At 35.5% G+C, this 12,446-nt stretch overlaps 1 protein-coding gene across 2 annotated transcripts in view; it reads left to right on the top strand.

Annotated features, from left to right (window-relative positions):
• LMBR1 (limb development membrane protein 1) overlaps positions 1–12,446 on the top strand; it is a 79,793-nt gene that overhangs the window by 57,276 nt on the left and 10,071 nt on the right. For both annotated transcript variants that reach the window (XM_069859308.1, XM_069859307.1), the window contains 7 exons: positions 3,616–3,696; positions 4,502–4,578; positions 4,813–4,890; positions 5,677–5,750; positions 5,986–6,076; positions 7,496–7,562; positions 11,813–11,974. In XM_069859308.1, the coding sequence (XP_069715409.1) occupies positions 3,616–3,696; positions 4,502–4,578; positions 4,813–4,890; positions 5,677–5,750; positions 5,986–6,076; positions 7,496–7,562; positions 11,813–11,974 (630 nt within the window). The remainder of the gene's footprint in view (positions 1–3,615; positions 3,697–4,501; positions 4,579–4,812; positions 4,891–5,676; positions 5,751–5,985; positions 6,077–7,495; positions 7,563–11,812; positions 11,975–12,446) is intronic.

The following is a 12,446-nucleotide window of genomic DNA, read 5'->3' as shown; positions in this document are numbered from 1 at the left end:
CATAGGAAGGGTGTAGCATGAATTGCTCTTCCTATTGAATAGGTTGGGTAAAGCCTCTGTTTCCAGACAACAAAAAAAATTTAGCACTATGAGCTGGTGCCCTTCTTGATTCATACAGATGTGACTGTTGTGGTGGTGATGCAATTGACAGAGTATTCTGTAAAGCTCTTCATATTTGAAAATAAATCTAACTGTGAAACTGTGTATCTTCATTGTGAAAACTAATTTTCTTCCTTCTCAGATGTCTGCAGTGTGAAACTGAAAATTGGAGGAGGAGGGAAGGGAAAGTTTGATCGTGTTACCTACCCTAGTATTTTTATCTATTGAAGAGATACTGGGCTTTGGGAAAATGTTTGTTTCCAGTGTATTATATTTCAGTACCCACATCACTCCTACAGTCGAAGAATAAAGCTGGGACTTTTTTATATTAAAAGCAAAAAGTTGCCTTCAGCTATTAGTTTTCCTGAATCCAAAGAGATGGGTGGGGTAGGATCAAAAATACTTACTTGATCAAAGTTATTGGCTCTGAAGGTATCCTTACCTATGTAAGAAAGATGAAAGGTGTTGTTTTTATTGCACGCTAGTAACAGTGTAATTTTGAACTAATTGGTGTTGAACTGCCAATCACCTAGGGGGAATGCAAATAGATACTCTTACAATTTCCTTTGAGGTACTGAAATCTTATGTCGGGGCTGGAAGAAAAACAGAATAATACCGTTAAATTGACCTTAAATGAGCTGCTTTGTGGCTTTCTTGGAGAATCCCTTCTAACTTTTCATTGCTAGTCCAAACAAGTCTCGTCTACCAATTTGATTTATTGGCTAGACAGTGCTGACATTGAACTTTGTGCACGTTTGAAATAAAGCTAATGTTATGGAGCTTTTAAGAATTTAGCTGCATCCTTGTCAAATACTCTTTTGACTGATGTGAAACTTTGCCTTCCCCTCTCATAAAATATCCTTTTGTATAGCAACCTGTTGTTTGCTACTATTTTTAAGGAGGAACTACAACAGCACGTAAATATGATTCAGAATTTCTACTGAAGTGTCTCTTAGGGACCTACAGGATCATGCTGACTTTGTTGGAAAGACTCCTACGAATATCAGTGTTTTCAGCTCTGTATTCTTATACTGGGGAAGAACAACTTATATCTGGAATAAAGCTTTTCTTCAGAGACCCTCTTCAGAGATGGAGAAGAAGAAAATGTTAGCTGCCAACTTGAGTTTTCGTACTTGTTCAACTACTTCCATTAATGTTTTTGAGACTTTTTCCACTGAGTTGTATATCTGTCCTTTTTCTTAACTCATAGTAATTTGTCATTCCATTAAACAGATGTTTCAGATTTTTTTGGAGCGATTGCGTCAGCACAAGAGCTTATTTTTATAATGATAATTGGGTTTTTTTTTAAAGAAAACTTTTTCTAAAAAAACCCATGTTATGATTACTTATTTAAACACTAGGAAATTAAACTGACATTCATATTGCAGGTACTTCAAGTGAATAGAATTTTTTTACAAGTCAGCATTTGTAGGTCTTATTGGTTGGTCTTGGGATTTGAAATATTCATGTATTTGAAGCCACTGTAAATATTACCACATACACGTTATGTCACTGATATCAAAGGTAAATGTTTAGGCATAGCACAGAGATTGTGTTTTAAGCAAAGATATGTGTGAATAGAGTACATAATTGAACCTTCAAAACTTAATTTTTTAAACAGTTGGATGCTCGCTGATAATTTAACTGCATTAGATCAGTATTAATACTCTGAAATAAAAAGAGTGAAAGTTTAAAACAAATACAAGAAATACTTTGGTATATCTTGATTTTCAAGTAGGACCTTGCTGTGCTGGAATATGGACAATGTGTGAACTGGAGGGGATGAGAAATTTACCTTCTTATCTTGTAGTGACGTTGCTGAATGGATTAGAGACAACAAAAAATAAGGAAATAAAGAGACTGGACTGTAAAGTAGTGTTATTATGCGAGCAAGCTAAGTGCTATTTAGTTTTTGTAGGCAAATGATCAAGATGAGATAAAAGCCTGGGCAGAACTATTAATCTCATAGTTGTTTGTTAGTTTTTTTTAAACGTAATCTAAGAAATTTGTTTGGAACATGATACTATTCCAGGTTACCCTGCAATCAAAGGTGAGGCCAAAGGTAGGGAATGGCCAGCTGACGGAGGGTCTTGATTTATATCAGGAAGGAACACAACAGAGAGGACTTGGTGTTTGTTAAGACCTTGATCTGTGACTGCCACTGAATGTTTTCCCAGAGTGAGATCAGCCTGCCACAGACAGGGAAATGAATCCTCTTAACTTATTTTAGGTGAGATTATTCACAAAAAATGAGTGGAGTGTTTATAACTTAGCCTGGGAAAATTATTTCCGAATTGTGATTGTGAAGAGTGAAAGCTAAAGTAGAAATAATGAGATCAGAACTGAAATAGCGTATCTCTAGTTGGCATTTCAGAGCTGTATCATTGCCTGAATACTGTGCAGCGTTTGTGGTTTCTCTTGATTCCAGTTCCTCTACAGTGTGATTGCACTGGAAAGGATTGGTGGTTGGAAGAGAATGGGAGGTTGAAGAGAAGAACATGGAGATTAAATATTGGCTGGTTTCCCTAGAGTGTGTGTAGGTAAAGGAGGAAGAGTTGCTGAGCAACTTTTAGGCAGAAAATTAGCAAGGGAGAAAGGAATTAATATTATGGTTGTCAGTTTTTAGCTGATGTAGAGGAGAGAGTTTGAGGAGTTGCACAACAGTGACACGCAACTGCTGTAAAGTGTAAAAGGAAAGTGAAAGAACGTTGTCTCATGAGTGGTTGTGAGGAAGATCTGATTGTGGATGTTGGAGGGAGCTCTGTGACACAATGAGACTGAGCAAATCAGGCAAACTGATAAGAGCAGAAGATACGTCAACAGCCAAGTCGGCAGTATGGAACCTGAGTTTGAATAAAAATGATTGGGAAGGGGAGGAAAAAGTTGAAACTGAAGGTCTAGCTACCAGCTTACTTAGTATGAAGGTATTATTTCGTACTAGCTTTGTCTTTAAGTTGGTAAGAAGTAATGTCTGGATGCCCAGGAAAGTCGTTGATTCACCATCCTTGGAGGTATTTAAAAGACAGGTAGACAAGGTGCTCAGGGATATAGTTTAGTAGTGGACGGGCACAATTGGACTCAATGATCTCAAAGATCTTTTCCAACTAAATGATTCTGTGATTCCTTGATGGGCATCTAGAGATTCTTCATGTCTTGTATCTCTGTACGATTCATATACCAAGAATGAGACATTTGAGACATGTTTTGTCATGCTGCCACATTATAACTGGCTTTTAGACTTGTGTGACAGTTCAGCCGGTGTAGCTGGTCAACAGTTCAGGCAGGGACCACAGAAGGTCATGCTGTGAAACCTCCAATGTGTTGAACTCCTCTGGTTAGACAGAATTAGAGGGTTCTTGATTAAGCCTCTGTTTTGTGAAAAGTAGGCAAAGAGTCTCAAAAACCACCTGCAGTTTAAAGCCACAAGTGTTAATGCCTAAGTCTGAATTGTCACAGTTTGTCTTACAGTACCGATTAGTCTCATCCGACAGAAAATACTGTTTTCTATTTTAAAAGGTGTGTCTTCCATGGTGGAATACCAGACAGTAGAGCTGGAACGGGAGCTAGAAAAAGTGAAAAGCAGGAAAACGAATCTAGGTAATAAACGTTTTTCTACTCTTTCATGTGGATTACAGTTTAATAAATGTCGTTAAGGAACTGCGTTTAGCTTGTAGCGGTCACTTGATTGACTCCATTTTGTTCTTAACCAAATTTGTGTATCTGCAGTCCTTTCAAATTGTCATGGTTTCTACAAATATGTCACATCGAATCATTGCACCTCTCTAACAAACACATCTAAGTAGGGAGTCTGATTTGGATCATATTTTTAACATATTTTTTGAGAAATTCCAGTCCTTTTCTTTGCATGGAACTCAATAGCATCATCCTTTCATATATGATGATATGCTTATGTTCAAAGGCTTGCAGGATTTTGCATTTATTTGTGAGTTATGTGCAAAACTAAGACCATAAGAAAGGATGCTGAGGATGTCCAGTGAGTCTAGCCTTGCCTGCCTTGCCTTATGGTGAAGGAACAGGAAGATACTTTTAAAATATTTGTAATTCCCTTCTGTCCCTTTAGGTCATACTAAAATATCCATGTAAACAGCATATTCTAAAATTCAATATGTTTTAAACTTTGCAGTACTGCTGTATGTCACGGAAAAAAAGTGTTATTGTGAAATATGCTTCTAAGCAAGAAATAAAAATCTGCTTCTATATGGTCTCCCCAGCCTTTTGCTGAATATGCTTGATGTTTTTGTACAGCTCTTCAGGGTGTGTACTGTTATGAGCTGGTTGGTGTCAGTTCAAGATAAGATTACTTTTGTTGCCTATAGTTATAACAAGAGCTTTTAGATATTGGAATGTTTTTTAGTAAACTTAGTTTTTCTTCTTTGAACAGAACGTCGGAAGAAAGCTTCTGCTTGGGAAAGGAATTTAGTCTATCCAGCTGTTATGATATTGCTACTGATTGAGACGGTAATAATTTTTGCTCTTTTTTCTTTTCCCCACAACAAAAAGTGTGAAGAATTCACCAGTCATTTGGGGGAATAGTTTTAAAATTCTTGAGTAATGCATCTTTAAGCAACAAACTTATTTTTTTTTCTTGACTGTTTTAAAAGAACTTAACATGAAATCTGGTGAGGGTACATTTGTACATCTTAAAAACATGGAATACTTTTAAATAACAAGACTGTTTCTGTTTCTTTTTAGTCCATCTCAGTCCTCTTAGTTGCTCTCAACATTCTTTACCTGCTGGTTGATGAGACTGCAATGCCAAAGGGATCAGGGGTAAAGTAAACTTGTCTTATGATTTTTAATAAATGTAGTAATGCTTTAGTGCCCTTACAGAAGTGTAAGGGAGAACTGCTTTAATGACATTGAAACTAATGAGCCTCAGCCTTCTAGGTTTTGGTCTTGTGCATGTGTGAACATTTATTGCATGTAATTTTAGAGCAAGTACTTTACAAAACTAGTCCGGAGCCTTTATGAAGACACAGCGATTAAGTAATCTGGAGTTTGCATTTTACTCAGAACTCCTTTATACAGTCTAGAATTGTTCAATTCAAGAAACTATGTTAAAAAGCCCTGTGAAGAGCCTGTCTTGTGTTTGGTTTCCTCTTATAAAACATGACACTTCTTCCTCCTTTGTGGTAAAAATACTTCAAGAAAGTTAAGAACAGCAGGTTGAGTAGTGGTGTCTTTAGTCACAAGGGGGGTTTTATTAACTTCGTATTGCTTTCTGTGGTGTATAGCTGTGGTGCCTGTGGTATTGCAAACAACAAGTGTCTTCTCTTGAGACTTCTTGTTTATTTTCCAATGTGCATGAAATGTAAATCATTTTACCTTCTGTCATAGTAATAATGCATTTCACTAAAGCTCAAAAGCTTGCTGATGCAATGAGATAGGATGAGAGATTTGCAGATTAGAATATCAGAAGGCCCCTTAAATATTGAACTGAGAAAAGGCTGTATTTCATGCAAGATGTTAGTTTTTTTTTTAGTCCTGGTAGAAGTTAGCTTTATGAACAGTTGTATGTATCTTATTCAATGATGCAAAATATTTTTTTCCTCATAGGGACCAGGAATAGGAAATGCCTCCCTATCCACCTTTGGTTTTGTGGGAGCAGCACTTGAAATCATTTTGATTTTGTATCCTTTCTTTAAGAATTCTGTCTGTTAACAACTATTCTGTCTATTTTTCTGGGACACTGGTAATTTACTAAGACACTTGCCTGGAAAGAAGAAAGAGGTAGGTCAGCCCTTCTGAAGCACTCGAAGTGTTTTTGTTTTTTTTTTCTTTGGTTCTTAAGACTTTTTTGAGACTGCTGAGAACTTGAGTGAAACTTGCATTCCTTGGAGGTTCTTTTTTCCTTGATTCTCACAGCTATCTTATGGTATCCTCTGTCGTCGGCTTCTACAGTCTTCGTTTTTTTGAAAATTTCACTCCCAGGAAGGATGACACGACTATGACAAAGGTAAGGTAAAGTCTGTGATTGGGATGGCCCCCTCCTCTCTTTCTTGCCACCCAGGACAAACTGACTCTTAGTAATTGCTCTGAATGGCTCGTTTGCAGTGATCACTATTTGTTTGTAAGCTGCGTAAACACAAACTGGAAGATTTTCAAAATGCTGAATGAGTGGGAAAAAGGATGTGCTCTGTTTAGTTTGGATGGCATCCATTCACTTGTAAAAAGCTGGGAATAGCAGAGCTTGTTAACTAGCTATAGAAAAGCTAGTGAAAGAACTTTTTTCAAAGGAAACATATTACTAATGAGTAACTTTGATTGTGCTAACTGTACTTCAGGGAGCTTGTTTGAAATCTGAAGAACTTGGTTGCTAGAAGTAATACAGACAAAGTAATTCAAATTTGAATAATTAAACTAAGACTGAGGAGGTCTATTCAGCAACATTTTGCAGTCTGAGGCCAATTTGATTTTCTACAATTTAGCGCTGGCTTCAGAATAACAAATACTGTTACCTAATGTGGAGGAACATGTTTAGGTTTTGGGCAAAATATTCCCACATCTGACAAGGGGAGGTGATCAGTAACCAAGGAACAGATGTTGAATTCATTTTTTTTCTGTGTGTTTTGTTGTTGAAAAAAGTAATGTATAAAGACACTTACCATAAATGGTTAGAAGTGAGAAAACAGGCAAACACAGAATAGTTATAGCAGATAGTAGGAAGTTTGACTGTTTTTAATGTTTTTTGTTGTTTGTTTACAGTACCCTGGGAATAGCATAGAAATAAATAGTGAGCGCACTACCTATTTCTAAGAAGTTTTCTGTCCTTTTTCCTTTTGAATTCTGATAGAATTAGAGCTGAAGAAAGTGATCTCTTGTGAGAGAAAGTTTCAATTACTCTTTATAAAGGCTTCACAAAAACTAGAGTAAAATTTAACAGCTGTGAATTTTTTCTTACTATTTAAAGTAGTTAACAGGCATTCAATTGAAAGGAAGCTCTTTGTTGTAATTTTTTTTTTTTAAATAATGCTAATCCTGGAAGCAGTTACACACAAAGCTTAAGCTGATATCAGTCATCTATTCTAAACCCATGGAACTGTTCTTTTATAAAAAGTTTGCAGGAATTAAGTAAACATATGATGCTTTGCAGGATGACAGTCTTGAAGTTGTTTGAATCTAAGTATACCTAACACTGATTAAAAGCAAATGATTTTTTTAAACTCTTCCCTTGGATTGCCTTTATCGTGTGTCACAGCATGTGGAGAAGTGTGACAGAAGTAAATATTGTAAGTTCTGTTAGGTTCAGTTTGAAAAAATGTAACTTTCAGGAATTCTTTTTCATCTTGACCACTGTTTTGCCTTTTTTTTTTTTCTTTTTTTACCTTCATCATTCTGATATGTAATTTAAATGATATTTTTTGTTTTCAAACAGATCATTGGAAACTGTGTCTCAATCTTGGTGCTGAGTTCTGCTTTGCCAGTGATGTCAAGGACACTGGGTAAGTGAAAGGGACATATGCAACATTGTGATAAAACGTATTTAATTGATTAAAAAGAAAAACAACCCAGCCTGTAGCTGAACTTTCTATATTCTGTATTTAATTTGCCATGTCTTTCAGTAGAAGTAGCATATAAATGTGGCCCTGTTTTCCACACCAACATGAGCTGCTTAATGTACGTTCCATATACATGAACTGCAGAACATAACTTTTAAAGAAAAGATGCAAAGCATTTTCTAGTGAATATATATTTGTAAAAAGACAGGTCAAATTTTGTAACTTAAAACAGGAGATAATGAGAAGATTAGATATGGAGACTGCTTGCTTGGGGCAATATGAAATAGTTTCATGTTCATTGTGAAATGACAGTGTTCAGTTTTTGTGAAAAAATACATCTGGGAATTTCAGGTAAAAAATTTTCAAGTAAAAATATTTAATGACTCTGTGAGGTTTTCTTAGCAGCAGTGATACCAGGCTACTTTCATTTTCCCTGAAATAATCTGCTTGCATTCTTTGTTACTTCAGTTTTCAAATATATGAATTCAGAAGCCAGCATAATAGAACTGAAGAAGTTCTAATTTTATTGTTAAGAATTGGCAGCAGCATTTAAAGTGGAGAAACTATTTTGACCAGTTGGAAGGACAAAGTGGTTTGTTTCTTCACTTTGTTTAATTAGATAATCTTCAGCTTAAATTCTTGAAGTTAGATCGCAGGGCTGTTACATGTTTAAGTATGCAGAATAGTTGCAGCTAATGTGAATTTCATTGGGAACATTAAATGGAACAAACCAAAAATCTTCACCTTGGGCTATATGAGTGTTGAGTACAAGCTTAGGCATTTCAGCTCAGGCCCACAGACCAATAATGTATATCCAGCAGTTCTGTAGCTGATTTTCTTTTCAGCCAGAATCCTGTCATATCAAGAATGGTTAACATTTTTTATTAAACTACAGTGTATTTTCATGCTATGTGTATCTACAGATGATGAGATATTAGACTTACTTTATCATTTCTGTAACAAACAAGAAAAACCCTGTAACGCATTTTGGAGGGTTGAATTTTAAAATACACGTTCTAGAACTTCTGTTTTAAGAATCTATAGTAAAACTTCACAATAATACAAAAGAATAATTTGAATATTTCAAGTAGTACAGTTTTAAAATATAACAAGTATTATAAAGATCAAAGATGTCAATTTTAGCACTTTGTGCAAGATATTCTGTTGAAAAACTAGTTTCAGAGTAGAATTTTAATGTTAGCATTGTGACCACTAAGTTAAAGCATTCATAATTTGTTCAAAAAAAAAAAGTCATTGTTAATCATCTGTGAGATTAACAGTTAATAATAAATGGATTCTGTGGAGGTAAATATACATGCTGGGTGCATTGTTGTCTCATAGGAAACAGATTAATGGTAAAACTCTCTTAAAAAAAAAGGCTAACAAATGAAATTCCTGAATACTTTGCCATAGTGATAAATAAAAGAAGAAAAAAGATGGAACAATTAACACAGAGCTAACAAATGCACAGTCACAGCTGTCCAAACAGGATTAATGGACTGTATTAGAGTACAGTGAGTCATGTGGTGCTTTGCAAAATTATCAACATGTGTTGCACTACATCCTACCGCCCTTTGGCACTGAATAGGTGAAAAGAAATAAATATGTTAAGCAGATTCGTAGTCTTTTCACCCGATTAAAAAAGTGAGTTTCTAGACTGTACAGAAAAGACTAGACTTCAACGTTATGGGAAAGGTAAAAAAGCAGAAGCTACCTAATACATGTACTGACCTCTTTCAAGTTTTAAAAATAGAAATACGAGAAACTTTTCATGTGTTTCTTAGCATTTTCATTAAATGTGTAAGTGGTGGATGTCTCTAATCAGTCATTTTACTAAAAACTTTCTTTGACTTCTAAAAGAATAAGTTATTGTGCTAAAATAAGTTAACTCATCTTTTCCAGACCTTCTCAGCCTTTTAGTAGTCCTCAAAGTTTCCCACCAGCACCACATTGCTAACCACTGTGAAAAAAATTGGCAACAGAGTATTTAATAGCCAGCAATAGAGAAACAAGGAATTGCAAACAAAATTGCATTTTCTGATATACAAAAGTGTTCCTAGAATTCTGCTCTTGGTTTTTAAATCGCCATTAACTTAACCATAACACTTACTTGTATATACAGTCTAAAAACATAGTGTTCCTTCTTTTATTACCTGAACAATTATTTAATATTTTATTTGGTAAATTGTTACTAGTTTTATTGGATGTATATTTGTGTCCACTAGAAATAGAGATGTGGTTCGGTTACTGCTTGGATAATTGAAAATTGTTTCACATAGCCATATTGGGATCTTTTTTCTGTGGGCTGAGTAGGTAATTCTGTTGGAAAGTCAACAAAAGCTGTTTAACCCTTTCCTTCCACAAGCTTCCAAAATGGTACTGTGACTTTTTTTATTTATACAAGGAAAATGTATGTGACTTGTGGACAATATTTTTTTCCTACCTGTTCTACCAGAAGCGCCAGTTTTCATATTCGTTTTTCCTGATAACGCCTGCTCCATTGCTTAGCTAGTCTTTGGAACCCCTTTGGGTCAATGGGTAGTTTTGCTTTTCCAAAAACCTCTTTACCCACTGCTCTACCTTTTTTGTTTCTTTTCCATTAAATATCTGGTAGCCTGTGTGTTCAAACTTTCCTTTCAATCTCCTTGTAGATCTGCAGTCTGACTAAACCTCTCCCTGCTTCTTTGAAAATATTCTTAAGGCCACTGTTTGTTTGGCTTCAAGTTTGAAAGCAATTCCTTCACCTGTTCACCAGTTGATTCAGTCAGCCAGCTGCTTCTTGTCCTCAGACTGCCTGTGCTTTTTGGGATATTTCTCCTTGCCTCTCTTGCTATTTTCATCAGCTTCTGCCTCTTTTTTTGTTTTGTTTTACTTTATCCTTTGAAACTTTTCATTTTCTCATTTTTCTTATATAATATATTTGATTCCCCTGTTGTTTTTATTTAATTGACTGATGCTGAGTACAAGAAGTGTACATACCTTTTAACTGTCTGTAAATCTTGAGTATCAAGGTACAGTGTGCTAGGTAAGTGCCAGGTTTACCCTTGAAATGAAGGTAACAGACCCTTAATTCTGTCTCTCTTCATTTGTTGTCACTGTTGAAGTCATTGTTCTTAAAAGCCCTCAAACCCTTTTAGAATAAAGTCATAGAAAACTTGCTTCCAGGAGCTTCAGAACCAGAGCTATTTTCTGAATGCCTAGTTTTCTGCTGTCACTTTCGTTCTGGAATGAGTTAAGCTTCATTCCTTCACAGTGTCATTCTCAGCTGTGGGAACTTCACTCTGACATCATCTGTGCCAAAGGTTTTTTTCTGAATATTAGTGGCTCATCGGTCCTAGACAACTGTTACTTGGGTGTCATCTCAATATTCTGCCCTTTATTCAGTGCAGTACTTGATGTAGACCTGGCAAAGGAAAAACTGATCATTCTTCCTCTTCTGCCTTCTGGGACACTTGTAGAAACTTCCACATTTTGGAAGGATTATTTTGCTCACCTTTAAGTGATTGAGTAGCCTTTGATCAGCACAAAGCCCAGGTGTCAGGATTATGAGGTCTACTGTGAAGATGGACTGTCAGCACTATCTTTCAGCCAAACTCTTTTGCTTCTGTGCAACTGCTCTATGGCTGTAGTGGTGGGGGTCATTTAGGAGAAAAACTGCAGTTGGAAAGTTGTCTTTAAACTTTGATTCCAAAAGCAGTGGCTTTGGAAAAAAACACTTACAAAGGCTTAGCTCTGGCTGTAAGATGTATCTCTTGTGAAAAGGCTTTTTGCTACTGGTATTTTAATAAGAAGCCCACGGTGCATTTTATCCTTTTCTGGAGTAGACAGGATTTCATAGAAACTGAGATTTCAGGCAATTGTCATACTGATACTAATTTTTTCCTAGTTATATTTATTGAAATTATTAAAGCAGAATTCTTATCTAGAATAGATAATTTACTTCAACTTGCATTGTTCAAGCACTTTAACAGGAAACTTCAATGTTTTGGTTGATAAGTGTATCCTGCAGTTTTATAGTGGTTAATGAAGGGAAAAATGATTTAAGGGATCGTCTTCTGTGTTTACCCATGTATCTTACAGTGTGTTGTCTGAAAGAATTTTGCTTCCGTATGTAAAAAGCAGTACAATTAAATTTGTGTGTCTTAAACATATAATCAAGATTTTGATGCAAATCTTTTATGCAATTTTAACAGGAATCACCAGATTTGATCTACTTGGAGACTTCGGAAGGTTTAACTGGCTGGGAAACTTCTATATTGTATTATCTTACAACTTGCTCTTTGCTATCGTGACAACATTATGTCTGGTCAGAAAATTCACTTCTGCTGTGCGAGAAGAGCTCCTGAAGGCATTAGGTAATATAGCACTGGAAATTTAGTTTATACTTGAACATTTCCTTTCTTCTGTTATAACTCACAGAAAACTTTTTTGATATTGATCTGCAGTTATGTTTTCAGCCTTTTGAGAGCACAGAAACAGTCTCATTGCTGCTGAGAAATTATTCCAAAATAAAACTTGATCTTGTGTGTGGGTTGGCTTTTTTCTTTTTTGTTTAAAGCAACATATTAATTCCCTAAAAATAGTTCAGTGGAAGTCTTACCTGCTTTGTTGTGATTTTTTTTTTTTGAGCACTACACATCCAGAAAATCTTTTCACAGAATATACAGAATCTTAGTTACTGGCTGAATAAAAACTGTACTATAATCAAACTTTTGTTCAAACTGTGGATTCATGTTTCTTGACCGTCGAAGAAAGGCTTGAAAGACATCTGATACTAAGAGGATAAAATGTATGTATTTAGTAGTTGTGCAGTTACTACGTTTTATC

This window comes from Phaenicophaeus curvirostris, chromosome 6 (assembly GCF_032191515.1).
Source record: "Phaenicophaeus curvirostris isolate KB17595 chromosome 6, BPBGC_Pcur_1.0, whole genome shotgun sequence".
Classification (NCBI taxonomy): Eukaryota; Metazoa; Chordata; class Aves; order Cuculiformes; family Cuculidae; genus Phaenicophaeus; species Phaenicophaeus curvirostris.
The sequence above is the reverse complement of the archived record's forward strand: the minus strand, read 5'-3'. Positions and strand labels throughout refer to the sequence as shown.